Genomic DNA, 16,778 nt, shown 5'->3' with positions numbered 1-16,778 from the left:
ATAACCCCCATACCCATAACATAGTAACTTGAATCCGCTTGAGAGAAATCAACTCTGCCAAAATGACCCAGAACTACAGCATCCAGGTGTACAACTACAGTGGCGCGCCACGCAACTATCTTCTCTTCCAGACTGTGCCCGTTCCCTCTGGCCAGCCCAATGTCTTTACCAACGTCTACCAGTCATCTGGAATTGTTCAGAGTGGTAATTACTCCGAGGTCACCTTCCAAATGACCGATGAGTTCTTTGCTGTGTACGGAGCGAACCCTACTCCGCTCGGTGACCATGTCAGAGTCATTACGGGTTCCGCAGAGCCAGTCACCCTTTCTAGTGGTGAAAAGCCCCCGGAGCAGCCCGGCACCATGTGTGTGATGACCACCACGCAGGGCGAGTATCCTGCTTGGGAGAAGGTCAGCCAGACTCAGCAGACCGAGCCCAATGCCTATTGCATATCCTGCGATGGGACGTTTAACTATCCCACGGAGAGGAAGTCCTCCTGCTCGTTTCTGTGAGAACTGGCAGTCCAGCTAATCTGCAAAATACAGCCAATATCTTCATTGGTATGGGCGCTCCGGATCCTTACACGCAGTTTATCATCCCGGTGGCAACGGTGCCCGCAAGTCCCAACTACAACTTCTACTTCCAGCCAATCGTCAAGTACTACATTGGCACTGGTGACTTTGAGGCCGGAACCGTGGTCAACGTCACGGAGATTGGACCAGTTTTAACTGTGGATTTCACCCAGCTCCCCGGAAACACGGCCGTCTACACCCAGGGCCAGGACAATGAATACACCTTGGGTCCACCCTCTGATACCGAGGCTGTCAAGGGCCACAAGAAGCAGTAACTGACGGATCTGGAATGCGTAACCCTTCAATCGGGGTACAAAACATTGGGACTCAACAGATATTCAACATATCCCAGGCAAAATTGCAAGTGGCCAGTTATGGAAGTTGCTCGCGATAGCTTTGATTGATTGCGTATTATATAACACTCGTTCAACTATTTTCAATAACATGGTCACGGTCATGGTCATTCTTAATGCAGGAGTGATTCAGTATGCGACGTTTTGAGAATATGCGGAAGCTCATGCAAGTGGAATGGGTAGAAGCCCATAATCAAAGCACAGCGTCACCCTGTACAAATTTATTAGGACATATAAACGTCATGAACAATCAGCTACTAAGAAGTCAAAAACATCACTTCGCACAAGCCAGGCTCAGCTCCTCCGGGTCCAGTATAACAAAGAAGCGGGCCGGGTCGCTGCACCGCGTGGGTTGGCCCTGTTGCCTTGGGCGGGATGCTTCTGTCAACCAAGAAGTAGAGACAGCGTGCCCCGACCTCAATTTGAGCCCCGTCTTGCTAAAGCTTGTCTTAGACTGCGGTCAGTGCGGTAGAGTTAATGCTTCAGGGACAAGGACAACCGTGGAAACGATGTTTGCGGTGGGGATGATGGCTTTTCGCTGGATAGGGCATATGGCTCAACGCGGCCATCCACTGGGACAAGGCGCAGGGCTGAGACAGACAGCAACATCAAACAGGCTAGAAGCAGAAATTAGCACGTTGTGTCTCAATGCGTCATACTCAAATGCACGAAGAAAATGCATGATGCTTATATGGGACAAGCCTAGAGGCATATGACTAGTCAGTTATGGGTCAGGCCGTGGCGACGAGTATCAGATAATGTATTTGCTCGGTTTGGTTGCGCCAATGCCCCCTAGACCAGTTGAATAGGATTGTTCTCTAGAATTACGACGATCGTTCTTGACTTTTTGGTATTGCATAAATTTATTGCATGAATTTTGTCCAATAATGGTCAGATTGTAAATATATATTTTTCTTCGCGGTGAACACCAGATAAATTAAACAGACCTTAGGTTGACACAGAAGTTGGACTAAATAGGTCAGATACTATGTATTTATAGAATGACATGTCTAAAGAATTATGCTCCTGTCATATAAGTACTGAAGACAATTCGTTGGAGCAAACCCGCCAATTCTCAAGTTGAGGTTCCCTTAAAATAAGGTTAGGATCATAGTTTCTTACATAGTGCCTTATAATATCTACCAGCTCGCATAGCTCAGTTGGTAGAGCGCATGACTAGTAATCATGAGGTCAGCGGTTCAAATCCGCTTGTGAGCATTTCTTTTTATTTTTTTGGGAGTAGTCTCCTCTTTTTGCTGGTTCTCGTCTTTCGCGCGGCCCGCATCGATCCACTTCAAAGCAGGTGGAAGTGGAGCAGCGGTTCTCGCTCAAGATCGTCCGACGTGTCTTCTGGCTAGTCGACATGCACTGCAGCGGACTACTCCGCACGTTGCAAAATGCTAACAGGTGCCTCCATGATGCCCCCACACATAACCCCTCATGTACCACATCGTATCATCATATGAGCGCCGATTCTCAACACCACTAGCTAATTAGCTGTCACAGAGGGCTGCAATTGCTGTCCGTACATGTCAAATGCATACAGTATGACCAATTGGACGAGCACCTCGATTGAATTGCGGGACCAAATTCAGCACATGCGTTTAGCTCATGCAATGATCTCCACTGTATAGCACACCAGAACCAGGCTTCCCTGTCCAATTGAACGGACTAAGGACTGCTGTGATACAAATACGTGTCATCAGCCCCATTTCATCTCATTTCGAGAGGTCCTGTTTTCGATATTGTCCAGACGAGCGCGGCAGTCTAGGGAGCCTGTGATTTTTTTTCCATTTTGGCGCTTGACGTTACCCCGCAATTTCCGATTACTCACAGTCAATCTTAAGGTTCTTAAGAGCAACTGCACGAGTCGAAATTCATTCTCTCTTTTTCAACTTCTCTTCTATTTGATACTGGCAAAAATGACTGTCCCCATCAGTGATCACCCCTCCAAGGATCGAATTGAACCAGGCTCTTTCAATGTCCCCGTGGGAAAGTTCCCCAAAACTGCCTCCTCCACATCTATTGATCCCGCCAAGGTCGCTTCAGAGGTGATTGATCGTTTGAATGGCGCTCTAAATCAGAAGAACTACAAGGCAGCCTCAGATCTATTTCTTGAGGATGGCTACTGGCGGGATCATCTAGGTCTGTCGTGGGATTACCGCACCATCAAAGGCAGAGAGAACATCGCCAGGTTTCTCGAGGATTCCGCACGGCTGGCCCAGATTGACATTGACCAGTCATCACCCTTCCGTGCGCCCCATGTCGGCCCAATTGATGCGTTTGGCGAGGTCACCGGCGTGGAGTTTTTCACTACTTTCGCAAACGATGCAGGACATGGAAGGGGTGTGGTCCGGTTGGCGGAGAAGGACGGCATCTGGAAAATCTTCACTATCTTCACGACCCTCCAGGAGCTCAAAGGACATGAGGAGGCCGTGAACACCCGTCGACCTTTGGGCGTGCAGCATGGAGCGCAACCAGGCAAAAGAAACTGGCAGGATAGACGGACCTCCGACTTTGAATTTGAGGGAAAGAACCCCGTTGTCCTGGTCATTGGTACGCCACCACCTCTCGACTGACGAGACGTTTTTACTGACTTGACAGGTGCTGGTCAATCTGGGCTCACAGTCGCCGCTCGTCTGAAGATGCTCAACATCGACACATTGGTCATTGATGAAGAGGACCACATTGGAGACAATTGGCGGCGGAGATATCACCAGCTCGTGCTGCATGACCCCGTGTGGTTCGATCACCTGCCATACCTGCCCTTCCCTCCGAATTGGCCGATATTCACTCCGAAGGACAAGCTAGCCGAGTTCTTCGAGGCGTACGCCAAGCTGCTTGAACTCAACGTGTGGACGCGGACCAAGCTCAAATCGTCCTCGTGGAGTGATGAGAAAAAGCAGTGGACGGTCGTTCTTGAAAGACGACGGGTCGACGGTTCGGTCGAGAGCCGCACCCTTCATCTACAGCATGTCATCCAAGCTACCGGCCATTCCGGGGAAAAGAGTCTACCCAAGTTCAAGGGGATGGAGTCTTTCAAGGGAGACCGTATCTGCCATAGCTCCGAATTTACCGCAGCCAATCCCGCTTCCAAGGGCAAGAAAGCCGTGGTGGTCGGATCAGGTAACTCTGGCCACGACATTGCGCAGGACTTTTACGAAAAGGGATACGACGTCACCATGGTCCAACGAAGCACAACGTGCGTCATTTCGTCCGAATCGATCGTCGAGATTGGGCTCAAGGGTCTCTACGAGGAGGCCGCCCCCCCGACCGAAGACTCGGATCTGTATCTGTGGAGCATCCCGAGCGAGTTGTTCAAGGCACAGCAGATCAAGTTGACTGCCGCTCAGAATCAACGCGATGCCGCGATCCTCCAAGGATTGAACAAGGCCGGTTTCAAGGTTGACATGGGCTCGGATAACGCTGGTCTTCTGATGAAGTACCTGTCGCGGGGCGGCGGGTACTACATCGACGTCGGCGGCAGCCAGCTCATCGTGGACGGCAAGGTCAAGGTCAAACAGGGCCAGGAGATCACCGAGGTCCTCCCCCATGGACTTCGGTTCGCAGACGGCACGCAGCTGGAGGCGGACGAAATCGTTTTCGCGACCGGATACCAGAACATGAAGACGCAAGCGCGGGCCATCTTCGGCGACGAGGTCGCTGATCGCGTCGAGAGCGTCTGGGGATTCAACGAGGAAGGCGAGATGCGCACAATCTGGCGGCAGAGCGGTCATCCAGGATTCTGGTTTATGGGCGGGAACCTTGCGCTCTGCCGATACTATTCGCGGCTGTTGGCCCTGCAGATCAAAGCCCTGGTGGAAGGCATCACCATCTATGGAGCGAAGTAAAATGCATCAGACTCAGGAGAAGACTGGAAAATCGCATCTTTACCAATATGACCGTCATAATCGTTGATTGGCATTGCTTGTCTAAACCTCAACTCAGCCACCCCTCTTGCGACGCAACCCAAACCCCCATCGTCAGCACCATCGTATAAACAGCCGTCCTGAACTGCCCCTCCCACAGTTCCTCCGACTCATCTGTAGACGAGCCCAGCCCCAATCCCACACACTCCCGAAGCCCCTCAAGCGGCAGCCGCTCCCAACACCCAACCTCAAACCCCTTTTTCGTAAGTGATGCCACCCGCGCCCCCCGCTGCGTCTTTACGTCCACAAGCCCCAGGACAAATCTTACACTGTCACCCCCCGGCGCCGGATCCGTCGTCGACGAAGAAAACGACGTGCTCCGTTTTCTGCCCCGCTTGCCGGTCTCCCGCCTCCTCCACTCTAGCACATACTCCCCATTCCCGTCCCGTGCCTGAAAGCGATATCCACCACCAGTCGTTGCACTCGCAGTCCACCTGCCGGCCCCGAGCGGGAAATGCACCTCCGCCTGCGCCTGCGCCGGCGCCGGCCCCTCCTTTTCCGATTTTGCTTTCTGTGCGTGGGCTTGGTAGATCACCCCGACGACCGCTTCATGGCTGGCCTCTGAGTCCGAGCCAGAGGCTAAGTTGTGATTGTGGTTATCGCCAGATAACGAGGTGTAGGCCTCGCTCTGTGTGATATATATATCACCCGCGTGGAGCTTGGGAAGATTCGCGCACGGCCGGGCTGCGAAGCGCGACGGCTGCCAGGCTTCGAGGACGGGGAGGGGCCGGGTAGAAGTTGGGGAGAGGTGTTGGATTTGGAGGAGGAGTTTGGGGGTGAGGCGGAGGCGTTGCGTGGGTTTTGGGGGAGGGTGGGCGAGGGGGAAAATTGATTGTCCTTTCAGTTGTTTTTGGGGCGCGGGGATGCTGTTCTCATTGTCAGTGTATTTTCTTTTTAATTTTTAATTTTTTTTTGGGAGTAGGTGTAGGATTGTAGCTACCTGGATGCGCTCTCTGTGTCGCTGCCGCTGGGGTGGGGGGAGATGGAGTCCATATTGTTCCTAGGCTGTGGTCCAAACACGTCGAATGAACGTAAGCACGCTGCACGATAATCGACAGCTTGAGAGATTAATATCTATATCTATTGCAGTTGATTGATGAGTAGGCTGCTGAGCTGCTAAGCTTACAGTAAGACTCGATCCAAGTGCTTATGGCCTATTTATACATGAACCAAATAATTCAGTCAGAGGTACAGCGGAACACATTCCCTATGTGGAACGAGTCGTATTCGCATTTGAGTTGTTGCCCAAGACAAGACAAACGGATCCAGACTAACCAACTAACTAGTTCTGACTTAAATCCTGGTGCTAGGGTGCTACGAGTACGAGCGGAGCCAAACTTGGCAGTTGAAGGGAAAGCGAGTCCGAGGTCGGTTCGTTCCGATCATCGAATCCTTCTGCCTGATTATGCTCAAGGATAATTCGTGCTTTGATGAATCAAGCTTAATTATTTTTGGCATCTGTTAATCAGCTGTTTTGGATCTTGCTGGTTACGTGGGAGTTCGGCAGCTGTGAGATTCATCACGGCCCAATCAAAAAAGTGGGTAAACGAGTACGAGCCCACTGCCAAGTGAAACGGGTGATTCAAAAGACGGTCACACAAGGCATGATGCTAAATTTGACTACTGGGAAATGATCAGGGCAAAGAGACATCAGCAAGGCTCACAAGGCCGTTTAACATAAGATATGCAGGTTTACAGAATAAGCAGTGTTTCTAAAGGTATAAGTTGATTCTGCATTTCAGGAAGATTATCCAAGAGCTATCACATGAAGATATGTTTTTAAGTGATGCCTAAAACGTCAGGAAAGGAAGAGGCCAATGAACCAATCCTCCAAATGAACTCGAGGATTCTCGCGCTGCTTCTTATTCAATGGAGCGGAATTTGATCACGGCGCAAGTAAGGCCTGTCCAGAAGCACAGCACAACTATCTATAACTTCCAACGAGGTATAAATGCCATATTGTTCTGATTTGAGGAGCTGGCCAACTAAAGTAGTAAAACTAGGCTTCAAGTCAATGCTCTTGTCAAGTGGTCCATATACGTCAACCCACCAGTCTTTCTCTACTAAAAGGCACTCTGGACCATAATACAGCTGTCAATGGGCGGTACTAAATGAACAGCTTTACCAGGGCTAGATGGTAGATAGCGCGAAATTGCTTGCAGATGCCGAAATGGGCAGTCTCTGAATATAAGGTGACCGAATTTCACTGAAGGTATTCGCATGAGCTGCAACCGGTCTCCAAAGCTGTCTTCTTCCAAGGAGGCTCCATTCGAGTTGGAATTGTTGATCTATACAAGAATCCAATCCTTTCCCCCTCTTATTCCCCAAGAATTGAAGTATTCGGTTCTCAACATTCCACCGGTTGTGATTCCATTAAAGATGTCGGAGGAGCGAGAAAGCTTCGTCTCTCGCCATATCTCTCCACATTCACAGATCGTTATGGCAGTTACCTATATATTTTTTCGCGCGTTTGGGGAAATCATGGTCCCATAGCTGTGAGCTGTTGATGTAGCTGTCCACCAGTTTGCATCTCTCCTCCGACGCATATGGCAGTAAGGAGGATAGTCGGGGCGAGGACAAAGAGTGCCAACGATTCGAAAGAACACAATTTTTGAATTCGCTCAACTGTTCCGGGTCGCCACAAAGATGGTTATCATCCAGTTTTGCTTCGCATCTGTCCATGACATCGTGAAATATCTGGTCAAGGTACTCGGCGAGAACATCCTGACCGTCGTCAATTTGACAGTAAGCAGCCCCGTCTTCCACCACCCCGTTCACGAATTCCCTTCCATACTTCAGCCATTCAGCCGGTTTGGGCTTGCATCCAGCTTGACAAGCCACTCGCTGCCCTGCTTCGATGAAAAGTGCCGGGGTCTTGTTCAAACTATTGACAGCGCTGATGCAGCTCGAACCCAGTAGAGCGTTCACCGCGGGAGAGACTGCTGCCAAGAGAGTAAAAAACTGACTTGGTCTCATGTTGGGCGATTCAATAAAGCTAGGGATAGATAATGGAGATAGTATAGTTGGACGAATGCGAGTTGGATGCTTTGTGGTTGTGTGATAGACCTTGAATACAGGTCAATCAGGGCTATTTGTAGGACGGACCCGGGGCCCCTAGGATTCCGCTCTGATGGAGGTTTCTCGAGGGAGTAAGCATTGCTAAGCTAAATCTTACATTCCTGCTGTATCAATGAATTAAGTTCAATATCCTGTAAGGGGCTCTGAGCTACCTGCGCGCTGATGCTAACACTTGATGCATGGCGCATAATTGTAGACTAGCGTATTATGATGGATCGTCTGCCTTCCTGAATCGGTTATTGCCCGAGAAAGCTTATCTTAAGTAGTCAGTCATTAAAAGACAAAATGCAGAAAAACCAGCTTATAATACAGCAAAAAAGACTGAGTGAAAACATTAACAATAGTAGAAGGTTTAAGTGCCCCTAGCACGGTTACAGGTGAGCTGATTGGCACATCCCATTTTGCCATATCCTCACTTATGATATGTATGGTTTTCTCGCCGATCACCTCGTATCTGTTGAGGAACTATCATATATGTCAGAAAGCGTCTCCAGAACGCAAGTGCGTGACGACTGATAGTCCCACGCCATTGGAAATCATTTCCTGTGCCATTTCCAATCCCCAACACATTTCCGACTCTCCACGACTCTGTAAATGCTCACCTTCCTTGATACTCCTTAGTCTGTTCGATACAGGAATACTCCAGCCAGGTTCCACAATACGGCGGGAACATGTCTGCCGAAGTTGAAGGTTCAAGTATGCGACGCCCTCGTGAAGTCCCTCCTGTTGCCATCGTCGGGATGGCGATGAGATTACCCGGAGGAGTAAATACCGAGAGTGACTTCTGGGATCTGTTGATTACGGGGAATGATGGCCACTGTCGAGTTCCGTGGTCTCGGTATAATGCGCGCTCGCATTCCAGCCCTGCCGATCTTCACACTGTCCGGACAGAATACGGCTACTTTCTACGTGAGGACCCGGCGCGCTTCGATGCAAAGTTCTTTGATCTGCCTGCGCGGCAGGCGTCCGTAATGGATCCTCGTCAGAGACTGCTCGCAGAGGTGGTCTGGGAATGTATGGAAAATGCCGGACAGACAGACTGGTCCGGCTCGGGCCAGAAGATTGGGTGTTATGTCGGCGTCTTTGGCAACGACTGGCTGGAGCTTGCGATGCAGGACACGCAAGACTTTAGCTACAATAGAACTGCGAGCACCATGGAATTTCTTCCTAACCGTATATCTTATTTATTTGACTTGACAGGCCCAAGGTGAGTGAGTAATACCCGCCAGAGGAAGAGATTCGCAAGCTAACACAGTCCGATCCCAGTGTCACATATAATACAGCGTGCTCTTCTTCTATGACTGCATTACATGACGCCTGTCAGGCACTCTATGATGGCGATTGCAAAGCGGCGATTGTGGCAGGAGCGAATCTCATTTTTACGCCAATGATAAGCACGAGTCTATCTGATTATCGGGCCATGGCCTCGGATGGGATCTGTAAGACATTCGATGCTGCAGCAGATGGGTATGGCCGCGGTGAAGCGGTAACTGCTATCCTCATCAAGAGATTGGATCACGCAATTCGGGATGGAGATCCTGTGCGAGCTGTGATCCGTGCAACTGCCCTGAACTGCGATGGTAGGCAAGAACCCCAAGGGGCTCCCAAAGCACGAACCCAGGAGGAGGTCATCCGGGACGCATATGCCAGGGCGGGGATCGAAGAGATTTCTCGTACGGCCTTTTTTGAATGCCATGGCACCGGAACTCAAAAAGGCGATTTGGCCGAGGTAACGGCGATCAAGAACGTATTTGAGAAGGGTATCATGATCGGATCGGTTCGGCAGCTCTTTCAAGTTGGCTAGGTAGCTTTCAGGTTTACTGACAGGCCTGCAGGTGAAACCCAATGTTGGGCATGCGGAAGGCGCTTCAGCTATTACAAGCCTCATAAAAGCAACTTTAGTGTTAGAGCACAAGCTAGCACCACCCAACATCCACGTGAAGAAGCTGAATCCACGCAGTAAGTGCACATGTATCTAGGGGTCCTCTTTTAGATATACTGATTGCCTGCACGCAGTACCCTTTCAACAGTCTGGGATCGTTGTTCCAACAGAACCGACTGCCTTGTCGACTGAACGTGCAGAGCGAGTTAGCGTCAACAGTTTTGGTGTAGGGGGTTCAAACGCACACGTAAGATGATCTCACATGCCCCTCAATTGTTGTCTTCAGCTGAAAAATGATAGGCTATCTTGGACTCCTGGTCCTCAGTTCGTACTTGCAGTGAAGACGAACTTTTGGTCCCTGGCGGTATCTCGAAACAGAGGCTGCTTGTTGTTTCCGCAAAGGACGCAGAGGCTCTTCAATTGCGAGCTCGGGGAATCGGAGCTTATCTGGGAAACACTAAGCAATCGCTACATGATCTGGCCTACACTCTGGGAGTCAGAAGGGAGTACCTGAGCCATCGCGGTTACCTGGTGACAAAAGACCAATTTACTCCAGACATAGCCGACTTCCAATTGTCACGAGAGAGCTGCGCGTTTTCGGCACTCACATTCGTCTTTACCGGGCAGGGGGCACAGTGGCCTGGGATGGGCAAGCAGCTGATCGCTGAATTCCCAAGCTTTCGAGAGGATATTTTTCGAATAGACGACATATTGCAAAAGTTGGAAGAGGCCCCGCGGTGGAAAATACAAGGCAAGAATTGGACACCTCCAGAAGCCGACATTGTATGCTAACAGTCAGCCAGATGAGCTCGTCAAAAGTGATAATGATCAAATTCACCACCCGGAACTAGCCCAGCCACTTTGTACCGCTGTCCAAATAGGTCTAGTGAACCTCCTTCGGCGCTGGGGGCTTCGGCCAGATTCAGTGGTCGGACACTCGAGTGGTGAGATCGCGGCGGCTTACGCTGCAGGTGCAATCCCAATCAGGACAGCCATGATTCTTAGCTACTACCGTGGCCAAGTCACAAAGTTACAGACCCTCCCAGGAGCAATGGCCGCAGTGGGTATTGGTAAGTCCGATGCGCTGCGATACCTGGCGGATGAAGTGGTAGTGGCGTGCGACAACAGCCCCCAGAGCACTACTCTCTCCGGAAAACCGGAGGCATTGGACCGCGTTCTTCAGCAGATATCAACGGAGCATCCGGGTACATTCTGCAGACGGCTTCGCGTGCCCATAGCGTATCATTCCCGTATGACTCCCCACGTTGTACTGCCATACTACCAATACGGAAGACTGACTCTTACTAGATCATATGGAGAAAATCGGGCTGGTATATGAAAGGCTGATCAAGCGCCATCTACTGAGGAATGCTTCAATGGTCGTCCCAATGTATTCCACAATAACGTGCGATGTGATCGCATCACCAGCCGAGTTGGATGCGGATTATTGGCGTCGGACTCTCGAATCACAAATTTGCTTTTACCCTGCCGTCAAGTCGCTTGTGAGTCGTACTACAGAAAACAGAGTCTTTGTGGAAATTGGACCGCACTCCACGCTATCGACACCCTTGCTGGACATATTTCGAGACTGTGGTGGATCATCGCGACTGGACTATATTCCAACCCTTGTAAGGAACCGGGATCAAGTAAGTTCTTTACTCGCCACTGCAGGGGAGCTTCACATACGCCATGTTCCAGTGGATCTGTTGGAGGTCAATGGCGGCCGCGGGAAGGTGCTCACAGATCTTCCACGCTACCCGTGGGGTCATGATAGGAGATATTGGCACGAGACCCGCATGGCAAGAGAATGGAGAGATCGCAAATTCGCACACCACCCGCTTCTGGGAGTTCGTACGCTCGAATCATCGGACCAAGAACCGGCTTGGAGGAACCGCCTCGAGCTCAAACGGGTACGCTGGCTTTTAGACCATCAAGTGGGTAATGACATCCTTTTTCCGTGCGTTGGCTACATTGCAATGGCCGGCGAAACAATGCGCCAAATCCACGGACAAAACTGCTATTCTATCAAGAATCTATCTGTGGTATTGCCTCTCGCATTGCGGGAGGATGAACCCACCGAGATACTCACAAGCTTGCGACCAGTCAAACTCACGGACAGCCTTGACTCGCAGTGGTTCGACTTCAGTATCTCGGCATACGATGGCGAACACTGGCGAAAGCATTGTTCGGGCCAGGTAATGGCAGGCAAGGAGGAAGGGATGGCTACCTCGACTGACGACGTTCATCCTTTCGTTCGCCACATCGAGCCGCAGTCGTGGTATAATGTTATGGACAAACGTGGGCTGGCATTCGGACCTGAATTCCGCAGGCTCCAAAATATTACCGCAAACCCAATGAGGCACGAGGCAGTAGCTACGGCCCGCTTTGATCTCACTGTAAAAGAGGAGCATAGCATGCATCCGGTGGTTATGGATCAAGGTCTCCAACTCCTAAGTGTTGCGTCGAGCAACGGCCTTTCCCGTCGCATGCCAAAACTTGGAATCCCCGTGTCAATTGATAGCATCTACATTGCCCCAATTGGGGAAGAGACTAACTTCAAGGCCAGTTTCCCGACAACCCAGAGTGGCGGCCAATTGAGCGCAGGATTAGGTGGAGATGTGATCGGGATATCGAACGGAGAGGTGGCTCTAGTCATGAGAGGAGCCAAGTTCCTGCCCCTGGACCATAGCCCGATGTTGAATGACATCAACATCCCCTTGTGCTCTCGACTCGAATGGAAACCGGACATTGACTTGCTTCCCCCCAACGCCTTCTTGGCGAAATCTATCCCGCGCACCAGTGCCATGACTCTCACACTCAAATTGACCCTATTGGGTATCATGCACCTTACGGAACGAGTTGGAAGCTACACAGGAACATTGGAGGTTTCGATGCAATACGAGAGTTGGGTGAATAAAAACTTCACTCGACTCCTGGAAATTTTGCAGTCTGTCTTCCCCGAGGTCAGAAGCTGGGATGTGGGTACAGCATCTGTTCTGACGAAGATATTAAGAGACGTCAAGAAGGCCATCGCTTCGTCCAGACCAGAACTTCGGCCAATACGCAGCTTTCTGATCAGCGGTCTCGATGTCATTGAGAATAAGACGCCGCTTATGGACTTTTTCATAGGTGACGCAGGTTTCAAGTCATTCTACGAGCTCATTGCTAACTGCATGGACCTGGGTTACGCCTTCTCATTGCTAGGACACTCGAATCCCGCACAGAGGATACTCGAGGTCAAGTCCAGCACATGCGGCGCCACTGCCGGAATTTTGAGTTCCTTGTACTCGGCGGAAGGGGTACGGTTGTTCAAGAAATATACTCTTGCCGCTAAGTCTTCGGAATTACTAGTCGAGCACAATGACAGATTCAGAGACGTGGACGGCTTTGAGTGCGCTGTTCTCAATCTCGCCAGCAGCCCTATTGATCAGGGATTTGAAGCAGCATCTTATGATTTGATTATTATTCCTAGTGTTCGTTGGCTCGGAGCCTGATATAGCAAAGTTTTCTCCAGGGGCTGAAATTGATTACAGGACTTGCCCGCCGACGTCGACCCTAATACCTCCTTGCACAAGCTAAGGAGCCTGCTTGTTCCTGGGGGCAGTTTACTGATTCGGGAGGTTACACCAGGTAAGACGTTGCCCAAAAAATGCTTTTCTGGAAGTGCAACTAACCCACAAAGATGTCCCTTTCGTGGATTATGCCATGGTATGTGAGCGTGTCAGATATGACTGAAACCTGGTCCTGAATGCGCCTGGGCTGACATTCTGTATATCAACAGAGCTTGATTCCAGGAGTTTCTATCTTTAGTTATGGCTCTCAGAACAAGAACCTTTATTCGCATGAATACTGGAAGGAGAAGCTTTGTGAAACTGGATACGAACAGCCTGAGCTCACGTCCTGCCTGTTCAATGCTTATCCATGGTCGTTAAAGCAGAGCATACTTGCAAAGTCTCCATATCCGGAGGATCAGAAGGGTACCGTTCATTTGTTATGCAACTCGCATTCGCACCAATGGACGCAAGCGGTTACTAGACTACTGCGTAAGGAAGGGTACGCGGTTGAGTTCTTCAAGCTGGAGGATCTACCGCAAGACAAACAAGACGTTGTCTGTCTAATGGACCTGGAGGAGCCATTCTTGCAAAATATCTCAAAGGAGAGATACGACACACTGCTGCGTTATATCTCGCAAAGGCGACGGACACTGTGGGTTACCAAGGCCTCGCAAATTACATGCGAGGATCCGTCATATGGTCTGATTTTAGGTCTAGCGAGAACAATCCGATACGAAGAGTCGATTCAGTTCGCAACCCTCGAAGTGGAGGATCTTAATTTGACAGCAGCCGGATTGCTGGTGAAAGTGTACGAGAAGTTCCGGCGGCAGTGCACCCAGGGAGTGTCACATCCCGAGTGCGAGTTTGCCATACACAAAGACGTCGTACACGTTGGCCGATTCCACTGGTTGGCGCACCGTGATATCAGACCCGTTTTGGATACCGATGATGCGCCTAGGATACTCGAAGTTGGGAAGCTCGATGGTAGGGACCCTGTCCTCTGGAGGCAGAAGTCACTCCCTCGCCTCGGTGAGGACGATGTGACTGTGGATGTGCACTATGTCGGACTGAATTTCAGGGTAGGTGCTAACAATGAGCAAAATACTTGATCACGGGCTGAGCTTGAATAGGACGTTATGGTCTCGTCCGGGTTCATTGGGAATGAACATGGAATGGGCCTTGAGGCCAGCGGAATTGTCCGCCAGGTCGGGCCACGAGTTAAACATCTTCAACCTGGGGACAAAGTTCATGTTATAGGCACGGGACTCCTGGCTACAAGAGTGACCACTGCCAGTCAATTCTGTTTTCCGGTTGCTAGCGACATGTCTTTGGAAGACGCAGCCACAGTGCCGATCGGATATGCAACGGCGATCTACTCGCTTCTCACCGTTGGACAGCTCGAGAATGGCCAGGTACGAGTACTATCGCCACAATTTACCCGGAAAATGAACTTACATAGTCCGGACAGTCCGTCCTAATTCACTCGGCATGCGGAGCGGTAGGGCAGGCCGCAATCCGAATATGCCAGATGATGAATGCCAAAGTAAGCCAGGATATGTATCCAAGCAGAATTGAAAGTTCGCTAATTTGGCAAACCAGATCTTTGCCACAGTTGGGAATGAACAGAAGGTACAGTATCTCGTCGACAACTTCGACATACCCCGAAGCAATATTTTTGCGTCTCGGGACGCATCCTTTGTTTCTGGTGTGATGCGAGAGACGAAGGGAAAAGGCGTCGACATTGTTTTAAACTCACTCTCTGGTGCTCTGCTTCACGAATCCTGGAAGTGCGTCGCAAAGTTTGGGAAAATGATCGAAATAGGGAAGCGTGACTTCATGGGCCATGGCAGGTTGGATATGGAGACTTTTGCAGCTAACAGAACCTTTATCGGCGTCGATTTGCTGCAGCTTCTGCTAGACAGCCCGGACCAATTTCAAAGGTAAGTTTGGGCCTGATTTGGCAATGCAATAATGACAGCGTTAATGAGTATGTCCAGGCTCAGACAATCATTCTATAGATTGAATCGCGGAGGGCACCTCAAACCGATCCATCCCATAAAAGTATTTGACGCGTGCAACGCCCACCAGGCTTTGGCATATATGCAACGAGGAACACATATCGGCAAGATATTGGTTAAGATCGCGGGTGGTGACGATGCTGACTCTATCGCAATGATTAAGCCCAGCCCCCGATTTGCACCAGACGCCGCATATCTTCTCGTCGGGGGTCTGGGGGGAATAGGAAGAGCGGTATCTAACTGGATGGTGGAGAATGGTGCAAAATCCCTGGTTATCCTTTCGCGATCTGGAGTTAAATCCTCCTCTGACCAGGCATTCCTTGAAGAGCTTCGATTTCAAGGGTGCAGTGCCGTCGTCGTAAGAGGAGATGTGTCGGATATTAATGACGTGCGCAGCGCCATAGCGAAGAGCCCCAAGCCCATATCTGGGGTGATTCACCTCGGTATGGTTCTGAGAGTAAGTCGCTCCTGGCCTCCCCCTATATAATACCGTGGCTAACCCGCTCAGTCTGCTCCCCTGCTAAAGTCGTCGCATGAAGACTGGGTGGCCGTCCAAAGCCCCAAAGTGGATGGCGCATGGAATCTCCACCATGCGCTGGGCACTACGGATCTTGATTTCTTTGTTGTTTTCAGTTCGATTGCCAGCCTCTGTGGAATTATCGGTCAAGCCAGCTACGCTTCGGCCAACGGGTTCCTAGACGCCTTTGTCAGATATCGCCACTCTCTAGGTTTGCCAGCAACCACCATTGATCTTGGTGCGGTGGGCGATATCGGGTGCTTTAGTAGGACGCCCGATTTGTTGAAAAGCGCGGCGGCCTTTGGTACTCGGATCCTCGAAGAAGCTGATGTTCTCGATGCACTGCAGCTGGCAATCGAGAGATCCAAGTCGACACCCCCAGGTGTTCAGTCAGAGTCGTCCCAGGTGATTGTAGGCATGAGTTCGACCAAGTCCCAGTCAGACCCTCTCGCTAGGCCGTCATGGTCTCAAGATGCTCGATACCGTCTGTACGAAAACCTGGAACACACTCAATACACTTTACAGATGAATCTCCTTGATGAGGTCAAGCAGTTCTTCTCCAAGGCCAAACAAACCCCGGAGATGTTCAAAGAGGAACGAGCATGGGAGCTCCTTCTTAATGTGATTCGACTACAGTTAAGCAAACATGAAGCTGAGGAATTAAGTCTGGCGCAGATTGCTGACATGGGGATCGACTCTCTTATGATGATGGAGAGTATTGGTGCACTCCGAAGACATCTCGATGTGGAGCTGAGTATCACCGACATTTCAGCCGCAGGGACCTTTGGGGAACTGGTCAGAACATTACAAGAGATCTTCTACAAGAGGTACCGTACTGGTGAGCGATAGTTGAGTGAGCAGGAGTTGATTTTGAG

The 16,778-nt window shown here is 50.5% G+C and overlaps 5 protein-coding genes and 1 non-coding gene across 6 annotated transcripts; 4 read left to right on the top strand and 2 right to left on the bottom strand.

Moving 5' to 3' along the window:
- Positions 1-62: 62 nt before the first annotated feature.
- Aud_007433 (uncharacterized protein) lies at positions 63-847 on the top strand (the record flags this gene model as incomplete). The annotated part of the gene is given in 2 exon segments (XM_043292325.1): positions 63-508; positions 523-847. 2 exon segments carry the CDS (start codon positions 63-65, stop codon positions 845-847), a joined length of 771 nt encoding a protein of 256 aa, XP_043148260.1.
- A 1,223-nt stretch (positions 848-2,070) lies between these two features.
- Aud_007432 lies at positions 2,071-2,143 on the top strand. The gene has a single exon. It is a non-coding gene; the product is annotated as a tRNA-Thr (tRNA).
- A 704-nt stretch (positions 2,144-2,847) lies between these two features.
- On the top strand, positions 2,848-4,776 carry Aud_007431 (flavin-containing monooxygenase; the record flags this gene model as incomplete). Its single annotated transcript, XM_043292324.1, has 2 exons — positions 2,848-3,481; positions 3,530-4,776. 2 exons carry the CDS (start codon positions 2,848-2,850, stop codon positions 4,774-4,776), a joined length of 1,881 nt encoding a protein of 626 aa, XP_043148259.1.
- Positions 4,777-4,864: 88 nt separating this feature from the next.
- On the bottom strand, positions 4,865-5,847 carry Aud_007430 (uncharacterized protein; the record flags this gene model as incomplete). Its single annotated transcript, XM_043292323.1, has 2 exons — positions 4,865-5,720; positions 5,795-5,847. 2 exons carry the CDS (start codon positions 5,845-5,847, stop codon positions 4,865-4,867), a joined length of 909 nt encoding a protein of 302 aa, XP_043148258.1.
- A 1,434-nt stretch (positions 5,848-7,281) lies between these two features.
- Positions 7,282-7,830, bottom strand: Aud_007429 (uncharacterized protein; the record flags this gene model as incomplete). Its single annotated transcript, XM_043292322.1, has 1 exon — positions 7,282-7,830. The coding sequence occupies one exon, from the start codon at positions 7,828-7,830 to the stop codon at positions 7,282-7,284; it is 549 nt and encodes a 182-aa protein (XP_043148257.1).
- Positions 7,831-8,603: 773 nt separating this feature from the next.
- On the top strand, positions 8,604-16,752 carry Aud_007428 (type I iterative polyketide synthase; the record flags this gene model as incomplete). The annotated part of the gene is given in 15 exon segments (XM_043292321.1): positions 8,604-9,139; positions 9,199-9,709; positions 9,768-9,891; positions 9,949-10,061; positions 10,115-10,597; positions 10,614-11,064; positions 11,123-13,287; positions 13,348-13,444; positions 13,497-13,522; positions 13,596-14,447; positions 14,499-14,780; positions 14,837-14,911; positions 14,968-15,308; positions 15,387-15,843; positions 15,895-16,752. 15 exon segments carry the CDS (start codon positions 8,604-8,606, stop codon positions 16,750-16,752), a joined length of 7,371 nt encoding a protein of 2,456 aa, XP_043148256.1.
- Between the last annotated feature and the right edge of the window lie 26 nt (positions 16,753-16,778).

Source organism: Aspergillus udagawae (genome assembly GCF_001078395.1).
Source record: "Aspergillus udagawae IFM 46973 DNA, scaffold_5, whole genome shotgun sequence".
In the NCBI taxonomy this organism is placed as follows: domain Eukaryota; kingdom Fungi; phylum Ascomycota; class Eurotiomycetes; order Eurotiales; family Aspergillaceae; genus Aspergillus; species Aspergillus udagawae.
This window is presented reverse-complemented; position numbering and strand designations above follow the sequence as displayed.